The sequence below is a fragment of the Auxenochlorella protothecoides genome (genome assembly GCF_000733215.1).
Source record: "Auxenochlorella protothecoides strain 0710 unplaced genomic scaffold scaffold43, whole genome shotgun sequence".
Lineage (NCBI taxonomy): Eukaryota > Viridiplantae > Chlorophyta > Trebouxiophyceae > Chlorellales > Chlorellaceae > Auxenochlorella > Auxenochlorella protothecoides.
In genome coordinates, this window is record NW_011934226.1 from 3,744 (window position 1) to 22,590 (window position 18,847).

General features: G+C 64.8%; 7 protein-coding genes across 7 annotated transcripts in view; 4 read left to right on the top strand and 3 right to left on the bottom strand.

Annotated features, from left to right (window-relative positions):
* F751_3915 (Translation initiation factor IF-2) overlaps positions 1-2,168 on the bottom strand; it is a gene marked incomplete at both ends in the record, with an annotated part of 4,307 nt that extends 2,139 nt beyond the window's left edge. The window contains 6 exons of the mRNA XM_011399825.1: positions 92-734; positions 822-967; positions 1,194-1,282; positions 1,412-1,703; positions 1,909-1,970; positions 2,119-2,168. Of these exons, the coding sequence (XP_011398127.1) occupies positions 92-734; positions 822-967; positions 1,194-1,282; positions 1,412-1,703; positions 1,909-1,970; positions 2,119-2,168 (1,282 nt within the window). The remainder of the gene's footprint in view (positions 1-91; positions 735-821; positions 968-1,193; positions 1,283-1,411; positions 1,704-1,908; positions 1,971-2,118) is intronic.
* A 651-nt stretch (positions 2,169-2,819) lies between these two features.
* On the top strand, positions 2,820-3,795 carry F751_3916 (putative prefoldin subunit 5; the record flags this gene model as incomplete). The annotated part of the gene is made up of 4 exons (XM_011399826.1): positions 2,820-2,997; positions 3,185-3,288; positions 3,451-3,528; positions 3,712-3,795. The coding sequence occupies 4 exons, from the start codon at positions 2,820-2,822 to the stop codon at positions 3,793-3,795; spliced, it is 444 nt and encodes a 147-aa protein (XP_011398128.1).
* Positions 3,796-4,074: 279 nt separating this feature from the next.
* Positions 4,075-6,080, bottom strand: F751_3917 (Lariat debranching enzyme B; the record flags this gene model as incomplete). The annotated part of the gene is made up of 3 exons (XM_011399827.1): positions 4,075-4,974; positions 5,335-5,808; positions 5,943-6,080. 3 exons carry the CDS (start codon positions 6,078-6,080, stop codon positions 4,075-4,077), a joined length of 1,512 nt encoding a protein of 503 aa, XP_011398129.1.
* A 799-nt stretch (positions 6,081-6,879) lies between these two features.
* F751_3918 (putative alanine aminotransferase, mitochondrial) lies at positions 6,880-8,925 on the top strand (the record flags this gene model as incomplete). Its single annotated transcript, XM_011399828.1, has 3 exons — positions 6,880-8,009; positions 8,296-8,601; positions 8,898-8,925. 3 exons carry the CDS (start codon positions 6,880-6,882, stop codon positions 8,923-8,925), a joined length of 1,464 nt encoding a protein of 487 aa, XP_011398130.1.
* A 755-nt stretch (positions 8,926-9,680) lies between these two features.
* F751_3919 (Amino acid permease 5) lies at positions 9,681-11,932 on the top strand (the record flags this gene model as incomplete). The annotated part of the gene is made up of 5 exons (XM_011399829.1): positions 9,681-9,837; positions 10,069-10,224; positions 10,428-10,514; positions 10,726-11,525; positions 11,780-11,932. The coding sequence occupies 5 exons, from the start codon at positions 9,681-9,683 to the stop codon at positions 11,930-11,932; spliced, it is 1,353 nt and encodes a 450-aa protein (XP_011398131.1).
* A 1,141-nt stretch (positions 11,933-13,073) lies between these two features.
* F751_3920 (hypothetical protein) lies at positions 13,074-13,364 on the top strand (the record flags this gene model as incomplete). Its single annotated transcript, XM_011399830.1, has 1 exon — positions 13,074-13,364. One exon carries the CDS (start codon positions 13,074-13,076, stop codon positions 13,362-13,364), a length of 291 nt encoding a protein of 96 aa, XP_011398132.1.
* Positions 13,365-13,681: 317 nt separating this feature from the next.
* Positions 13,682-17,851, bottom strand: F751_3921 (putative serine/threonine-protein kinase drkC; the record flags this gene model as incomplete). The annotated part of the gene is made up of 9 exons (XM_011399831.1): positions 13,682-13,793; positions 14,048-14,204; positions 14,556-14,821; positions 15,081-15,130; positions 15,798-15,982; positions 16,228-16,647; positions 16,846-17,128; positions 17,441-17,576; positions 17,751-17,851. The coding sequence occupies 9 exons, from the start codon at positions 17,849-17,851 to the stop codon at positions 13,682-13,684; spliced, it is 1,710 nt and encodes a 569-aa protein (XP_011398133.1).
* Between the last annotated feature and the right edge of the window lie 996 nt (positions 17,852-18,847).

Genomic DNA, 18,847 nt, shown 5'->3' on the forward strand with positions numbered 1-18,847 from the left:
GTCGCCCGCGGCGGGCACGCCGCGCAGGCCCGTGATCTCCGCCGGCTGGCCGGGGCCCGCGGTGTCCGCCGCGCGGCCATCACTCCCGCACCCCGCGCCCGCGCCGGTCCGCGCACCGCGCGGACGCGTCCCCACTCCGCGCCGGCCACGACGACGTCGCCGGCGCGCAGCGTGCCCTGGCGCACCACCACCGTGGCCACGGGGCCGCGCCCCCTGTCCAGCCGCGCCTCGACCACCACGCCCGCGGCACGCGCGGAGGGGCTGGCGCGCAGGTCCATCATCTCCGCCTGCAGCAGCAGGGCCTCCTCCAGGGCGTCCAGGCCTGTGCCGCGCGGCGCGGCCACCTCCACCACCTGCACCGTGCCCCCGGCCTCCTCCAGCTCCAGGCCCAGGGAGAGCAGCGCGGCGCGGACGCGCGCGGGCGCCGCGCCCGGCACGTCGCACTTGGTCAGCGCCACGACGACGGGGCAGCCCGCCGCGCGCGCGTGCGCCAGCGCCTCGCGCGTCTGCGGCATCACGCCGTCGTCGGCCGCGACCACCAGGACCACGATGTCGGTGACCGCCGCGCCGCGCGCGCGCATGGCGCAGAAGGCCGCGTGCCCCGGCGTGTCCAGGAAGGTCAGCGCGGTGCCGGAGGCGGGGAGCGGGAAGCTGAAGGCGCCGATGTGCTGGGTGATGCCGCCCGCCTCGCGCGCCGCCAGCGCCGTGCGCCGCAGCGCGTCCAGCAGCGTGGTCTTCCCGTGGTCCACGTGGCCCATCACCGCCACCACCGCCGGGCGGGGGGCCGCGTCGGGGGCGTCCCTGGATGACGACGAAGCCACCGCCGCCGCCTCAGGGTCCAGCACCGCCGCCACGCCGAGCTCCATGGCCGCCAGCTCGGCGTCCTCGGGCGACACCAGCTCCTGCTCGGAGCCAGGGGGGGAGCCCAGGCTGGCCAGGATGCCCTCCAGCCGGGACAGCGGGCAGCCTGGTGGGGGGAGGGGGGGGGGGGGGGACACGCAAGAATGTGAGAAAGATGCACGGTGTGGGGTGGGGGTGCCACTTGGTAGGGAGAGGAGGTGGGCTGTGAGGCACGCGAGTGAGGAAGGCCCAGCCGTGCGGGCAGGAGCCCTGGGCATGAGGGAGACCCACACGCCCTGTCACACACCCAGAGCCACGACACCCAGGCACGGCCATCGACCTGCGCCGCTCACCAAACAGGCTGGCCAGGCGCAGCACGGTCACGTCCGCGGGGATGACCACCGGCGGCTGCACCGCCGGCGCCGCGCGCACGGGCTTGGGTCTCGTCCCCGACCCCCGACCATCCTGCAGGTCGGCGTGCTCCCCCCACAGCTCCGCCTGCGGGTGCGCCTGGCGCGGCCGCCGCTGCTGCTGCTGCTGCTGCTGCTGCATGTCGCCGGCGCTGCCCCACCTGGGTGCCTGGTCAGGACCCAGCTTCCCCTGCGCCCGCAGCCACTCGCGCTGCTCCTCGGGCGTGCGCGGGTGCCGGCGCGGCTGCGCCCCGGCCTCCCACAGCATCCCGTTTGCCCGCAGCCACTCGCGCTGCTCCTCCGGCGTGCGCGGGTGCTTCCACGTCGCGCCCGGCGCCGACCGGTCTATCCACTTGCCCGTGGCCTTGAGCCACTCCCGCTGCTGCTCGGGGGTACGCGGGTGCCGCGCCTCGCGCCGGGCCGCGCCTCCTGGCGTGGCCTTGCCCGGACTCGCTGCAGCACGCGGAGCCCCGCCCGGCGGCCGGGGGGCCGGGATGTGGTTGACCCCGGGCCGTTGGGGGGGCGGGCTGGGCGGTGCGGTGCGGGGGATGTGGCGTGGCCGCGGCGCGGGCGGCGTGTGGGGGCCGGCTGCCCTGGACCGAGGCCCGGACTGGGGCTGCTGCTGCGGCCCGGGCTGGCGCTGGACGTTCCCATTCACCTGTGCGCGAGCGGTGGAGGTCCCAGGGGTGTGCCTGGTGGATGGACCAGCCGCTGGGGAGCCTGGATGGTTGAGGGGGGGTGATTGTGCTGTCGGGAGGGTGGGTGTACGCAACACGGCATGTGTTGGGACGCGCAGGGTGGTGGACCTGAACCTTGACCTCTCGCAGAGATGGTGAGACAGTTGCGTTTTCACACGTCCAGGACCAACCTGACCAAACCCGAGGGCCATGCAAAACGTATAGCCACTCTTGTGCCCATCAAAGTGGCGGCCAACTACCCTCAACTACTCACCACTCCCCCGAGGCCCAAACCCATGCGATCCCAGTCTCACCCTGGTTGTGACTACCGCGGGCCTTGTTTGGTGGCGCTCTGGGCACACTCCTCTCCACGGCCTCTGCCTCCTGGGCCGGGAGGGCCGAGCGCAGGGCTGCCCGGGTGGCTGCATACCCACGTCGGGCAGAGTCCGCGAGGCTGGCGCCAGCACTGCTCCTGATCTGATTGAATGTTTCCAAGGACCAAGACGAATTTCCCTGCTGAAAGTATGCCCGCAGCAGAGGTGAGAGGGAAGAGCTGCGTGGGGGCATGCCTGCCTCGCCTCGGGTTCCTCCGCCTCCAAGCCAGGATCAATAATTATGCATATTATGAGACCAGTCTAGTCCAATATTATGCCTGATGGCTGAGCTGTGCGTGCGCAGGCGTATAGTCATGTATTCATCGCGGGTTGCAGCTGAGAGCGCGCAATGGCAGCAGCCTGATTGCGGGTGGTCAAAGGCGCGATGGAAGCATTCACATCCATCATCAGGACATCCACGTTCAATACGGTCACCAAATCCTTACAAGTGCATAGTAACAGTCAGGTGTGTAGACACACAGACTTACGAGCCCCTGTTCGTGGGCCCCCTCGCCTCGATGGCAGGAGAGTCCGTCGGGCTCGACTCCCTGGGCCCACAGGAGCTAGCTGAGGTGGGGAAGCAGCTGGAAGGCGAGATCAATGGATTCATCCAGAATGCTCTCACCTTGCAGCAGACGGCGGGGAAGTTTGCCGCTGCAGGGCAGTCGGTAGAGTACCTGCAAGGGCAGAAAAAAGGTGAGGAGACCTGGCTGGGATGGATTTAGGACTGGCAGGCAGAGAACTTGATCACATGGCTTGGTATCATCCCCGTTAATTGCAGCCGCGAAAGGGAGGATCGGCTACATGTGGAGTTGGAGTGCATTCTGATGTTACACCCATACCATCTGACTCACGTCCCTGCCCACTCCTTGCTTTGATGCAGGTCAGCCCCTTCTCCTCCCCCTCACCGAATCTCTGTACGTATCTGGGACCTTAGAGTCTGTGGAAAGCGTGCTCCTGGAGATTGGTACCGGGTATTTCGTCGAGGTGGGCTACTCTGGAGGGGGGGGACCCCATGGGTGCATTTCTTGGTGGTTGAACCATTCATCCACATCCATCCTATGAGCCAACCCTTTCAAAGTTCTGCATAACGTCCATCAGTGTCTATTATATTTCTAAGCAAGCCGCACTCCCCTCGCTTGCATGCAGCGTGATCTGGAGGGCGGCATTGACTACTGCCGCAGGAAGGTGCTGCTCGTGAGGGACAAGACGGAGCAACTGTCTCAGGTATGGATGGGTGCCGATGCTAGCAGGAACGGCCGAGAACAGGCTATGTATCTAGATCCAGTTTGCCTGCCATGACAACCGCGGCTGTCTGATTGCTACCAGGACGGCTTACCCTGCCATCCAGCTTAGTTTGTCCCCATCCCATATACTGAAGTTACACCATCGCACTCCTCCCGCACACAGCTCATCAAGTCCCGGCAAACAGCGCTGGCTCAGGTGAACGCTCTTCTAGAGCAGAAGGTGGGCGGTCAGGCAGGCCAGGCCTGAGGAATCGGATGGCATCCATGGACGCGTATGGTCATGGTTGTGCAGAGTGTCGCGCTCAACAAAGCCTCTTTCAGTGCCGAAGCCTCAAGAGCTATTCATCCTGCCTGCGTCACCAGTGTCTTCCTTCAGCTCATATTCAAGCTTGTAATTTGTCACAGTGATTTAAAACATTACTTTGGGTTCCGAAGACACTCATCAGAGTATTGCTGAAAACATTGTGACGGCACAGAGTCAGGTCAGCTAAGCTTTATGCACTTCCACCCCATCAATTCCACCCACTCAGCTTTCCTCCGTCTCGCTGTCAAGCTGGACCTCCTCTGGGTTTTGTGGCCCAAGCACGGCGGCCAACGAGGCGAGGAGAGGGGGCCTTCCGTCGCTGCCGCACAGGTTTGAGTTGTGTTCCGCCTCTGCACTGTCCTTGTCCTCCTCCTCAGACTCGAGGTCGAGGTCGATCTCCTCCGGGTTGGGCTCCGAGGCTCTGGTAGCCTGCGGCGGCGTCGGACCTCCTGCGGCCCAGCCCCCGTGCGGCGGGCCGGGCACCGCATCGAGGTCCAGGTCATAAGGCAGGCCCAGGCGGCGCAGGTACTCCAGGGTCTGCGGGTTGCGCGGCGCGGCGCGCGGCATCCGCCCCCGCTGCCCGGGCCGACCCGGGTCGTGCGCCGGCGCGGTGGCCACAAAGTTGGTGGGCACGGCCAGGTCGCCGGTGGGAGAGGCGGCGCGCAGGGCCGCCTCGGCCGACGCGACCTCCGCCGGGGTCACGGGGGCCGGCGGCCCGCGCGGCAGCGCCGTGGGCGCCGGTGCGAGGTTCTGCAGCTCGTGCGTGGCGCGCAGGACCGCCGCCCACTCCGCGTCGTATGTGAACTCGTGCGCGCCGGAGGCCTCGGGGAAGTCCAGCACCTGGAGGAACTGGCGGCGCGGCAGGCACTTGTCCAGGGACAGGAAGCGCGTGGCGGGGTGGCGGCCCCGGACACGAGGGGCTGCATTGCTGCTTCTGGGCTCAAGGGTGCCGGGTGACGAGCCTTTGGGTGGATGCTTCTGTGGGACCTCTTGCTCGGGCTCCGCAGCGTGTCGCACTAGCGCGGCAAACTTGGTGTGCAGGTGGGCGCTGAACCAGTAGGCAGGGCGCAGGTGGTGGAGCAGCTCTGCTGCTGGGGGGGAGCCCAAAGAGTTGTCGGTGATCTGGACGGTGTGAGGGTGGGACAAGGGGGGTGGCAGTGGATAAATGGAGGTGTGGGTGATATGCTGGCGACCTTTTGAAAGCTGGGTGATCACCACATGCAGAAGACTGGCACCGCTCGAAGGCACAGCTGGGCAGCACAGTCGCTACAACTCTCGCTCAGCAAGGCGTGGGGTCCACAGGTCTCTTTGTGTACACACCAGGGTGATACTCAAGGAATGCAGGGCTGCTGCGGTATTGCCAGCGTCCAGCCCATCTCCCCCTCATCGCTTCTGCACACAAGATCCTGCCTCTGATCCCCACCTGCCCTCTCCTCACCAACCCCTAAACCCAGGCTGCCCACCCCCTCTTCCTGTTGTTACCTCGCTGCGCAGGAAGGACTTTCTTCGCAGCAGGGCGTCCAGGTCGCCGTGGCGCGCGATGCCCTGCGGCCAGTCGTGGCTCAGCATGATGTCCGGGGCGGTGGCCAGCCTGGCCAGGCGGTGCACCTCCAGCGAGCGCACGTGGTAGGCGCTGCGCATGCTGCTGTTGTTGTACGGCGGGCGCTCAAAGTGGCCCAGCGGATAGTGGTGCGCGGCATAGGTGCCGGAGAGGCCCGCAATGCGCAGGCCGCCAAAGCCGACCACACCCGCGGCGCCCAGGTACAAGATGTTGGGCGCGGCCCAGCCGCCGTAGTGCAGCTCCCAGAGGTGGTTGGCCGCCTCATGGTTGCCGCCGATGAACAGGGTGGGGATGGGGGCCCGGGCCTCGCCTGAGTAGTACCTGTAGAAAGACTGGATTGACCTGTATTTTGGCGGGCAGGCCATGCATTCCAAGTCATCCAGATTGCGGACCGCCTGTGTGTGGGGGAGGGCGGGGAGGGGGATGAGAAGCCATGGTGACGCCAGGCAAAGCGGGCATGTATGAAGGCAGGCTTGTTCTTGTGGGGAAGGAGTGGAGAAACAGATCACAACATCAAAGCTCAGCAGACCTGGAAGTCGCCGCAGCAGATGAGCAGGTCGATGGGACGGCCGTCCTGCTCTGCAAGCGCCTGCAGGGTGCTGTAGATGGCGTCCAGCTCTCCATGGCAGCAGCCTTCCACGGCTACCTGAGCAGGGATCATGTCCATGATCAGGCAGAGCATGCTGCAAAGGCATTGCATGTCGGGGTGGGGTTGTTGCAATGCTTGAACAGCCCAACCTTCCACTCGCCCCATCGAAACACACCCGGAGACCCGTCATGACGTTTGAGAAATCCTCCACGACTCTGCTCAATAGGTGCCCGCAGGCCATGTGCGAGCCGCGACCTGCATGCCGCAAATTGTTCGCTGCCGGTTTTGGGCACGATTGCCGCTCCCTGCTCAGCTGCGGACGGCAACCGGTGAAAAATGAAGAACTAATCGTCACGATATAACTGCATTGGGAGACGTATGTACTCCGGTGCATGGCCAGCCATGCAGGGACTGACACACCGCCAGGGCGCCATGGTCACCTCCAGATTCGTGTTCGGAGGGATCCCAGAGCAGGCACCGCACGGGCAATCCTGGGCCGCGCGCGGGCAATCACATCCGGCCCCGGATGGGCCCTGTCAGCCAGATGTGGCCACGTGCGGGCTTCGCCATCCCGTCCCCCGACAGGGGCTTCCTGGCGCGCCTCAGCCGCGGGTCCGGCGCCCCGACCCCAGACCCTTCCGCCCCCTGCGACCCTGCGTGAGGCTCACCCGCTCCTGCCACTGATCCAGTCATCCCCTGGCCTCCAGGTAACTTCCCCACCCTTGACCTTCCCCCCCACACACCTGCCCCCCGAGGTGCCGTGCCTCCGGGTGCCATGATTCGCGGCCGCAGGATCGCGACCCGACTCCTCACGGAGATTCGGTCCCTGGCCCCCGCCACTCATGACCCCACCACCCTCCCGGCCCAGCTCCCAGGCATGTCCCGGTCCGCCCATGACTCCCCCCGCCCCGCCTCCAAGGAGGGCAAGGCCATGCACCCCGACCTCCTGAACGACAACATCCTGAAGACGCAGTATGCGGTGCGCGGCGAGCTGTACACCCGTGCCCAGGAGCTGGCCAAGTCTGGCGGGGAGGTGATCTACACCAACATCGGCAATCCACAGCAGCTGGGGCAGGAGCCGCTGGTGTTCAACCGCCAGGTGCTGGCCCTGCTCCTCGCCCCCTTCCTGCTGGACCACCCGTCGGCCAGTGCGCTGTTCCCACGCGAGGCCATCGACCGCGCGCGCGAGCTGCTGGCCGCCTTCGGCGGGCGCATGGGCGCGTACTCGGACGCGCGCGGCGCGCCCGCCATCCGCCAGCAGGTGGCCGCCTTCATCGAGGCGCGGGACGGGCAGCCCGCCGACCCGGAGGACATCTACCTCACCGACGGCGCGTCGGTGGGCGTCAAGTACGCTCTCAACGCGCTCATCCGCGACGGCAACGACGGCATCCTGTGCCCTATCCCGCAGTATCCGCTCTACTCCGCCGCCATCCAGCTGTTCGGCGGCAAGCTGGTGCCCTACTACCCGGAGGAGGACGCGGGCTGGGACCTGAACCTGGAGGCGCTGCGTGGCGCAGTGAAGAAGGCGCGGGCGGAGGGCACCGTACTCCGCGCCCTGGCCTTCATCAACCCAGGCAACCCCACGGGCCAGGTGCTGACGCGCGAGACGCTGCGTGAGCTCATCGCCTTTGCCCACGACGAGGGCCTGGTGCTGCTGGCGGACGAGGTGTACCAGCCCAACATCTACCAGGACGAGAAGCCCTTTGTAAGCGCCAAGCGCGTGCTGCGCGAGATGGGCGAGCCCTGGGCCAGCTCCGTGGAGCTGGCCTCCTTCCACACCGTGTCCAAGGGCATGCTGGGCGAGTGCGGCCTACGTGGAGGGTACGTGGAGTGGGTCAACATCCACCCAGGCGCGCAGGCGGAGCTCTACAAGGTGGCCAGCGTCAACCTGTGCCCCAACACCGTCGGCCAGGCTACCGTGTCCCTCATGGTGGCGCCGCCCACAGGCGACAGTGAGGCCGCGCGTCAGTACGCCAAGCAGTACGAGGACAGCCTGGCCAGCCTCAGGTAGGATTGATGTTTTGACTTTTTTTTTGGGGGGGGGGGTTGTTGATATGGGAGCTGGGGCTGAATAGCACGATGCCCACCAGATGTTCCCCAGCGCTGGGCCAGAGGCATTCCGTCCCCGGTTCCCCCCTCACCTTGCTCTCCTCATGTATTGCGTACCCTGTGCCACCTGCTCTCATACACTCCTTTGAACCAGCCGTATATTCTCCCCCTGATCCTGCCCACCCTGGTTTCCCAAGCACCCCCAGCACAACCCACCCCACCCCCACCCCCCCATCACCGCCAGGCGGCGGGCCCACGTAATGACCGACGCTTTCAATGGGCTGGAGGGCGCATCCTGCAACTTCACCGAGGGCGCCATGTACTCCTTCCCGCGCCTGCACCTGCCGGCGAAGGCCATCCAGGCCGCCAAGGAGGCGGGCAAGGACCCCGACACCTTCTACTGCCTGGCCCTGCTGGCCGACACCGGCATCGTGACCGTGCCCGGATCGGGCTTCGGCCAGGTGGAGGGCACCTTCCACCTGCGCACCACCATCCTGCCCCAGGAGGACGTCATGCATGAGTTCGTGGACAAGCTGAGGACCTTCCACAAGTGCGTCCCGGGTTTTTGGTTTTGGTGGTGGTGAGGGGGGTGGGTGGGTAGATGGGGGTTGATGATGCTCTCGAGTGTGTGGGGGAAGATTGCTGCTGAGGGGTAGGGAAGTAGCAGAAGGTGAACGACACGGCTGGCATACAGGACCAATGTCTATTGTATTTTACCAAGTTCCCCCCCGCCCCCTCTGGCGGTGGGGACTATTGGCTGAGCTGGGGGTGGGCGCCAATGCTGGACAGTGCTGCACCTAGTGGCGGAGCCCGCTCAACCACCCCCACCCCCCTGTGCATCCTCAGGTCATTCATGGCCAAGTACAAGGACTGAATGGCGGTGGTAAGACCGGGCCTCCACGCATATCCTCTGCACACTGGGCAACCCCCCCTCTGCACAGACGGGCTCCCGGAGGATTCAGCTCGGCCGGTGCGTGCAAACCATTCGGCCGGCCGCGAGTTGCCCTTCTACTCGGATCGCTGGTTTACGGTACATATCAGACTCTCTGAGGCATACGAGTTAGGATGAATTGATCTTGTTTTGTAAAGAGACCCCAATAATCGCAATGCCCTCTGTTGACCCCCGAACCAACACGGAGGTATGCGCGCGGCTTTTGCAGAAGCGCTTTTGTTTCAGAGATTGCATTCGATACCCTAGACGCAACGCAAAGAAGAGGCTGTAGCTGTCTAAAAACGTAGAGTTGTGCTCGGGGTCACGGATTGAGTGATAGGTCTTTCTGGACAGCTCAGCATCGGCCAGACCGGCACGCGGGCTGTCGGCGCCCATCAGCGAAGCTGCCAGGACTCGATCAGCGCGCATAGTCCCAGCACTAGAGCCGTTACAACAGATGAATAGTATCTTGAGACCTATAAATGCACGTTCAAGCCCCCTTGTTCAGGAAATCGTAGCATCCTGTGGTGCTGATTGCGCAAATACTCCGGAACGTCAGCTAATCCGGTACAACCCTCGTACTGCCATGGGGTCCATGCCCCCCGCGCCCCTCGCCACAGCCTACATAACCCTTGGCTCGCCCCACTCACCCTAGAGACTTCAGACACCAATCTCCCTCTCACAATCCATCCGACGACATGGCCGACCAATTCGTAGTGGCAGGTAACGGTGGCATGAAGGGCGACGAGGAAAGCCCTATGGCCAAGTTCTCTTCCGGCGAGGACTCTGACCTGGAGGCATCCCGGCACGGCAACTGGGTTACCGGCGTGTTCCATATCATCACAGCAGTCGTGGGTGAGACTCCGGGCTCGGCTCTCTGCTTGGGCGGGGAATAGGACCCGTCGGCTGCCTCTGTGGTGGGGCTGGTCGGCGAGGGCAGCCCCTGGCGGTACATGCTTCCGACCCCTCCACGCGGGGAGAGCGGATGCTGGCCGGGAAGTCGACCGAGGAGCTGCTCACTGCCTGGGCGCGGTCGATCACCCCCAAATTTTCACTCCTACGACCATGCCCTTTTCGATCCGACAGGCGCCGGCGTCCTGTCACTCTCCTACTCCATCGCCCAGCTGGGCTGGATCGGGGGCATGCTCGTTCTCCTGGCCTTTGCCGGCATCACCTGGTACACAACCCGCCTGCTGGCCGACGTTTGCCTGGTCAATGGTGTCCGTCAGAGGTCCTATATGGGTAAGTGGTGGCTCTCTGGCACCTAGTGATAGGGTTGCGCTTTGCAGAACCAAGTTTTGAAGAGTATCGTGCGAGGGGTCAGGCCGTGCCATGCTGCTGTGTCTGCCCAGGAGGGTTCAACAAGCTCTGCCCTTTGGAGGGATGAGCGTGTGCAATTTGCCGTCCCCATCTCAACCATCATGCCATACTCTCATGCCCTGCAGGCGCCGTGCGCACCCTGATGGGCGAGACCCACTGCCGCCTGCTCGCGTGTGTCCAGTACTTCAACCTCTTCCTCACGGCCATTGCCTGTGAGTGTTTCTGTTTCTGTGGGCTGGATGCGGGAAGTGAGATCTTTGGCAACAATCTTGGGACTGCTGCAGAGAACCCTCCAGCACCCACCTACAGCATGCCCTGCCCTGCCGGGCTGGCATCCACCTGGCTTGACTGCCACATGTGCTGCCCTGCCGCGCCAATCTGTCGAGCCCCACTGATCCTTACTTCAAACTCACATCGCTGCAGACAACATCACCGGCGCCACCTCCATGTCCAACGTGGCGAAGACCTACTGCAACGCCGAGGGCGAGGGCTGCTTCGACAAGTACTGGGTGTTCTGCGTCATCTTTGGCGGCGCCCAGCTGGTCCTGTCCCAGCTGCCCAACATGGACTCGCTGTGGGTGGTGTCTGCCGTCGGCATGTTCACCTCCTTTGCCTACTCCATCATCGCGCTGGCCCTGGCCATCAACGAGGGCAGCTCCGGGGAGTCCAGTATCCACGGCGTGCCCAACACCCCCGCCGGCAAGATGTGGAGCGTGTTCAACGCCATGGGCGCAATCGTCTTCGCCTACTCCTTCTCCTTCATCCTGGTGGAGATCACCGACACCATGCGCTCGGCGGGCCGGGGTCCCGTTTTCCACATCAAGCGCGCGGTCAACGTGTCGATGGTCATCATCACCAGCTTCTACATCGCGGTCGCGGTGTCCGGCTACGTCGCCTTTGGCAACGAGGTCTGCGGCAACATCATCTCCTGCTTCACCACCCCGGTCTGGCTCATCCGCGCCACCAACATCTTCGTCCTCATCCACATGCTGCCGGCCTACCAGGTCTTCTCCCAGCCCCTGTTTGAGTTCCTGCAGCGCCAGATGGCGAGCGTGAAGGCCTTCCCGCCCTGGGTGGCCTCCGTGGCGTTCAGGATCGTGTTCAGGTCGGCCTACGTCGCCTTTGTCGCCTTCATCTCCGTCTGTCTGCCCTTCTTCAGCGACATCGTTGGCCTGATTGGGGCCATCGGCTTCTGGCCCGCCACCGTCTTCTACCCCATCGAGGTGGGCAGGGTTGGGTGCGGTGGGAGGCTGGGTAAGCGGGAGTTTTGCTGCGTGCGCCGACACAGTCGGCCCTCGGGCCGGGGGCGGCGGGATTGCCCATGCAGCAGGGCTGGGAAAGGGACGCATGCATCAATGGGGTGGAGGGGTACCGGTCCCAAAGGGCAAGGTGCATTTGTAAAGCCGCTGACCAACTGTCTGTGGGGCCCTCCACGAGCATTGCCATCTCAACCCCCACCTCCTGGACCTCTCCGCAGATGTACATCAGGTACCGCAAGCCGGGGCCGACGGCGCGCTACGCCCTGGAGGCACTCAACGTCCTCTGCTTCCTGGTCACCGTCTGTGCCATCGCCGGCTCCGTCCAGCTCATCGTCGCAGACTCCGCAGACTACGAGGTCTTTGGCAGCTAGAGTTGCCGTTGCTGCTGAGGGACGCTCCTCGGCCGCGGGCAGGCATCTGCCGATCGCAGGACGGGACTTGCCCCTGCAGAGGACTCTGTCGACACCTCCCCTTGACAAACCATCTGGCTCCTGAACCACTTTCCGCGGCGCCGGTCGAGCCAGCTCGCAAGCGATGGTGTGCACAAAACTCACCCGCCCCTTGTGGTGTGGCAGTTGATACATCGCGCCTCTCAACTCCCTTGGCGACATGCTGCCTCTCAGCAGGGGTCGTGCTGCAGGGCTGCCCAACGTATCTTGCTCGTCACCAAGCCCCCTTTGCGCTTGCCTGCCACCTGGGTCATGCACTGACATCAAACCCACCAGCAGAACTCTTGACTCGCAGCCCTATGCTCTCCTCCTTGTGAAAGAGGTTATACCTCCCCAAGCCTTGTCTCTGTTCCCCCGGCGTAGTGGCTCTCCTTCGCGTGGGGCAAACCCAACCCCCGCCCCTGTTCCTCGCAGCAAACCCTGAACCGCTGTCAATAGCGGCGCTGTCAAGTGGGCTTTGAGGCTTGATGGCTTCTGAACCCCCTCTGCACAAGAACACATGGTGTCTTTTTTCTGTATTCTAACCTCATACCAAGTCGACAGCTGGTGGGTTTGAAGAGTGGGAGGTTGGGGAGGTCAGAGATCCCTGGTGGAGATTTCCCTCGTATATTTGTCCCGGAGGGCGCGAAAAATTGAGGTGGAAGCGATCCCCCGAGCAACCATCACATCGGATTGCTCTCCGGAAGGTAAAGTTGTCTTGTAATACCATCAAGCATTTCCAGTACTAGCACTCCTATGCTGCCTCAGGCTTCCACGCATCGGAACCCTAGCACGGAGCATTCTCGTAGCACGCTGGAGTCTCAGCACAGAGCGAATCCGAGTGTCTTGAGGTCAGGAGTAGCATATTCACTCGTTGGTAAACACACTGTGGAGAACAGCCTGTCGCTGTGAGCACAGGACCGGAAGGGAGCCACGGTACGGGTGCAATGAATGGCAAGGGGGGACACGACTCTACCCCTTTTTGTGAAGACTTCCATGCACATGACTTCAGCATCGTCTCCTGGGGCTAGTATGTTCAGCACATTGCGGCGTCTCACATGCAGGTTCCAGGCCAGGCACGGCTATGGCCGACAGGGCGGGGCCAGCCACTGAGGGGCCAGGGGTGGAGGAGTCGCTGTTGCTGCTGGACCTCCCGGAAACCTGCCCCTTCCCCCCCGCCAACTCCACCCTATCCCTGCACGGGCTGCAGGGGCTGAGCCCCACCCTGCGCATGCCCGACGGCAGCCAGCTCGCCGGCAGCCTGGCCACGCCGGCAGGCAGCACGCTGCTCATGTCGGGCACGGAGGCCACGGGCCTCCAATTCCTGGGCCAAACTCGCACCACCGTCAGCTTCGCTCCCAGCAGCGAGGCATGATGACTGTATGGCTGGCTGAAAGGGCCGGGCCCGGCATGGGAAAGCCAGGCGCGGCTGCCCACCACATTGATGGGAGGAGGGTCTCCGGGGCCTCCAGGCTCGGGTGCCGCCCTCCAGCCTGGCAGTGCGGGTGTGACCGCTGGCTGGCAGTGCGGGTGCTCGGCGGCCATACCTTGCTTGCCTGTTTGTCAGCGAGTGTACAGCGAACTTGATGACAAATCAGGGGCGCGAGTGGAATGATTTGCATGGATCGCAGACGCCAGACGGGTTGATGCCGCCAGAGGGGTCCTGTCTCGAGCAGCACCTGTGTTGGGGGTCTACCGCACAGCATGCGTCCCGCTGGCTGCACGCCCCGCGTGCCGCTCGGCCCTGAAGGCCATCTCCGCCGCCACCAGCCGGCTCAGGACCTCCTGGAATGTGGGCCGCTTCCTGGGAGCGCCACGGGCAGAGGAGATGGTTGGAGGTGCATATGCTGGACGAGAGGCGACCCGGTCGCGGTGCAACGCCAGGTGGCATCGATGGTGATTTGGCTGGCAACATGCCCTGCGCTGCAGGCACCGCCGCCCGCCGTCCCTGCCTGCTCCATCGACGTCTTCTCTGATGGGTCTGCTGAATCCCCCTCCCCCACCTCTTGCCCCCCAAAACCCACGAACAAACGCAAAATCACAGACCCTCCAACCCACCAGGACTCCTGTGCCCAGCAGTCGTGCGCCAGGGCGGCGTACGCCGGCGGGCAGCCGGGGTCAAAGACGGGGCGGAGGGTGCCCTGGACCACGCCGGCCAGCACGGCGTGCTCCCTCACCCCGCTGTGCACGCTGCGGCAGTGGTACATCTCCCACACTGCGCAGGCGAGCAGGGCAGGAAGAGGGGTCGGAGGAGGGGCGAGGGGTGTGGCCACACGAGGACAGGGTTGCAGCGAGGAGTGCCGGTGCCAGCCTGTAGGACAGGCCTGGCAGGGCCGCTCGTCAGGGTGCCCCCAAGATCATGGCCCGCATCTCACAGCATTCATAGTGCAAGCAGGTGATCCTTCCCCGCCCAGTGGCCCCCCTCCTCAACCTCCCCCCCTCTCAACCTCCCCCATTCTCAACCTCCCCCCCCTCTCAACCTCCCCCCCTCTCAACCTCCCCCCCACTCAACCTCCCCCCCACTCAACCTCCCCCGCCCCCCAACCCCCTCCTCGCTCGCACTCACGCATGATGCCAAAGGCAAAGACGTCCGAGGCCGTGGTGGCGGGCCCGCCGGCGATCACCTCGGGCGCGGCGTAGGCCACGGTGCCCAGCGCCACCCCACCGCCCGCGCGCCCCGCCTGGCTGCCCGGGAGCCCGGCCAGGCCGCCAGCCCCCGCAGCTCCACAGCCGCCTGCGTTGCGCACCAGCCCAAAGTCGGCGACCTTGGCCACGTAGCCCCTGCGGTCCACACGGTGCGTGGTCAGCAGGACATTGGCGGGCTTCAGGTCCCTGCAGGTGATGGACGGCAGGAGTGGGAGGCGTGAGTCTCAGGAGGGGAGGAGAACCCACGCCAAGTCCAGGCTGCAAAGCAGGCACAACGTGCGCAGCAAGGCCAGCGCCAGTCGCCCTCCCCTAGCTCTCCAGGAATGGGGCCCCGAACCATGTCCAGACAGGGTCATTCCCAAGCTCGCAACCCCTGGGACTGCCCAAGGAGGATCAGTCCCCGGGCTCCCTCCTCTTCATCACCCCTCCCTACCCAGGCACGCACCCATGGACGATGTCGTGGCTGTGGATGTAGGCCATGCCCTTGGCGACCTCCTGCGCCGTCCGCAGCAGTGCTCTCTGCAAGTGTGTGTGTGTGTGTGTGTGTGTGTGTGTGTGTGTGTGTGTGTGTGTGTGTGTGTGTGTGTGTGTGTGTGTGTGTGTGTGTGTGTGTGTGTGTGTGTGTGTGTGTGTGTGTGTGGTGGTGTGTGTGTGTGTGTGTGTGTGTGTGTGTGTGTGTGTGTGTGTGTGTGTGTGTGTGTGTGTGTGTGTGTGTGTGTGTGTGTGTGTGTGTGTGTGTGTGTGTGTGTGTGTGTGTGTGTGTGTGTGTGTGTGTGTGTGTGTGTGTGTGTGTGTGTGTGTGTGTGTGTGTGTGTGTGTGTGTGTGTGTGTGTGTGTGTGTGTGTGTGTGTGTGTGTGTGTGTGTGTGTGTGTGTGTGTGTGTGTGTGTGTGTGTGTGTGTGTGTGTGTGTGTGTGTGTGTGTGTGTGTGTGTGTGTGTGTGTGTGTGTGTGTGTGTGTGTGTGTGTGTGTGTGTGTGTGTGTGTGTGTGTGCTGGTGGGATCGCTCTGGCATCGCAGCGGCCTGGCGGCCTGGCGGTGAAGCACAGACAGCCAGTCGGTGGCGTGGTCGCGTCTGCCCTCCTGGTCCACACACCTCGAGGCGAAATCTCCTCCCCCATCTCCCCGCCCTTGAATAGAACAGCAACTATGCGCCCCGCTCACGTGTGTGACGTCGGCGCTCCACTTTGCACTGGGCAGGTAGGCGCCCTTGCTCAGCGCCCGGCCCAGGCTGCCCACGTCGCAGAACTCCATCACGACCGCCAGCACGGCGTCGTGGGGGCCCAGCTCCCAGCCCTCCAGCTCGAAGATGGGCTGGCGGGGGTGCTGGGCCACACTCCGCGCCGCCACTGCCGGGGTGCGGCGGGGGGGTGAGGGGAGGGGAAGGGGTGAGGTGGGGTGCCTGGGGAGGGCAGTGGCTCGATCATGCCAACATGCACCAGCGTGCCTGCCGCCAATACCCTCGAGCAGCAGCAGCGGGTGCTGCGATATCAGATGACCACCACTCGTGAGCACCCCTCCCATCCCAGCCTCTGTCCCACCCACCCAGCCACGCCAACCTCCCCCCGCAGTGCCCCCAGCACCCTCGACTCACGTTTGTGTTTCAGGGGGGAGCCAAACCCCGCGTCGCTGTTGAAGGACTCGGCGGGGGAGACAGGCTGGCGCGGGGGGCCATCGCCCGGCAGACCGGCGGCGTCCACCTGCTCCCCCAATGGCAAGGAGGCGGGGCCTGCCTGCTCGGCAGTGGGGGACCCCGCGCGCCGCGGCGACACCCCCTCCCCTGCAGCCGCTGCTGGCGCCGCCCCGCCCATCCACCAAGCCTCCTCCCCCAGGGCGCCGCAGGCCTGCTCCCGGCCCGAGGAGTGGGAGGCCAGCCGCGGCCGCACGTCCTGGGCGGTGGGGGCCGCGCCCTTGCGTCCCAGGTGCAGGGGCGACGGGGTGCCCAGCTTCCGCGCCCCCGCCGTCGAGGCCGAGCGCAGACGGTCCAGCAGCAGGCCGCTGGGGCCAGTGGCGTCTGCGGTGAGGGGTCCATGATGGTTTGGGGAGGGTGGGTGAGGGCGTGCCGGGACGGGCGGTGTGGGGATGCTGGGGAGGGTCCTCCCCCGGGCGCTCTCCGCAGCATCGTGGCGCTGCTCATGGTGAAGTACCCGCCCCGACGGGCACCTCAGTTCTGCTGAAGCAAGGCCCCCCGGCCCCGCCCACGCATGCACACCCGAGAAGGAGCTGCAGGAGGGCTGGGTCGCGAGGGGCGAACCCCGGTCGTGCGGCTGCAGCATCGCCCTCCACGTCGGCGTCGCCACCCGCAGCGCGGCGCCGTGCAGGGCTGGGATGGCGGGGCTGGAGGGCGCGCTGCCCGGGGACAAACCGTCCGGCCCGGGCGTGGCGGGCAGGCAGGGCGAGGGGCTGGAGGGCGTGGCCGGGCGCGGCCTGCCAGGCCCTCTTCGCAGCGTCAGTGCCGCTGGCTGGCCACTGGCGTCGGCCTTGGCTGGGCTCACCTTCGGGGAGCGGGGGGTGCAGGAAGGGTCAGGGCAGTCTCCTGGAGGGGTGCGTGGCGACGAGGAGGAGGCGGGGTTGCATCTGTCAGGCGTCGGCCGGGAGGGCGTGGGGACGGGGAGGACAGCCCAGTCGTAGGACTGCACCTGCGAGGGAGCAAAGGGGAGGGAATGCTTGATCGGAAGGCTGCGACTCGGGTGGCACATGGCGCTCGCACCATGCGCTGCTCTGGGACGGAACCTGGGCTGGGTCCCTGCCACCTGGCCTTCAAACTCCGCAGGCCCCCCCCCCCCCCCCTCCTTCCACCCACCCACCACGTGCGGATGGCCCAGCTGCTTGGAGAGGACCACCTCGCGCACAGCGGCCCTCAGGCCTCGGGCGTCGTCGGCGCGGCAGGGGATGTACTTGACTGCGACGGGGGCCCCGTGCCAGCTGGCCTTGTACACAGATCTGCACATAGTACGTGTGTGTGCTGGGAGGTGGCGGCGTGCACGGGCAGGGTCTCGGCACCTGGGACAGCGGCCCAACCTGACACAACACCCGCACCCCCTTCCTTGTTATTTGCGGCAATCAGGTTCCATTGCCCCCTGCCGCGAAAAACAACAGCCCAGCGCCGGAGCTCACCCGCTGGCGCCTCGGCCGACGCGCTGGAGGGGGTCCACGGAGGTCAGGTGCAACTCGCTGGCCGACTCATCCAGGAGGACAGAGTCGAGGTGGGCGCTCATGTCGGGGTCGCTGGCGCCCTCCGAGCCCCCGTCCCAGAGTTCCTGGCCCAGCAGAGGCCTGTGCCGGCTCTTGCTAGGGGACAGGTGCTGGCTGATTGCGCGAGCCAGGCGGGCGTGGGGAGGGGTCAGGGCGCCAGGGTCGACCGTGTCGTCAGACACAATCCGTGAGGTCCTTCCATCCACTTTACACTCCTCGGTGTCCGAAGCTGCGGCGTCTGCTGCTGCCCGAGAGCGCTGCCAGGACAGGGCAGCCAGGAGGGCAAGCACTCCACCGACTCCCAAGGCAAGCATCCAGCAGGATGTGGCTTGTCCCGGGCTGCGTCTCCTACTCCGGAGTATCTGTATTGCACCGTTTCGCATTCATTTTTGCTGATGTTAAAAGTGCGATCGCGGATCTGGATTCCGGTCGTTGTGCGGGGCGGGTTTACGAAAGGGTGGTTAGCCAAGGCAGGCCGGTCGCGAGTGAGGTCCGAGCATCACGACGAGGGCGTTCTAGGTGCAATATGTACGGCATAAGGTTTCTAATCACTATAGGCAAGGCAATCGTGTCCTGGTGCTCTTCTCAGCATCTGTCGCAACCTGGCGATTATTTGCAGTTCCCGCGCTCTTGTCATCAGTCACACTGGCAAGGAGGTTAATGCCGCCGGACGAGCCAGGGTTCATGAATGAGTATCGGAGCACATAAGGAGCACGTAGATGAAGTATTTTTGCGATTTCCACAAGCCTTGAAGTAAGATCTTGGCTGCGAAAGTGTGCCCATCGTGAGCGATACCAGCTGATGACAAACTGAAGTATTAATTGTCCTCCAAAAGAGTACATGGCTTCGGATCTCAGGATGTGGCGCAAGGGGCATGGCATGCAGGTTACTTTGGCGGAACTATCGTAGACGATGAATCCATCAGTATCTATAAGCTGTCTGTTCTGCACCATGCTGGCACCTTTGGCATCGCCTCGACGCCTGCGCCTGCATGGGCGCCTCGTAATGAGAAATTCTAT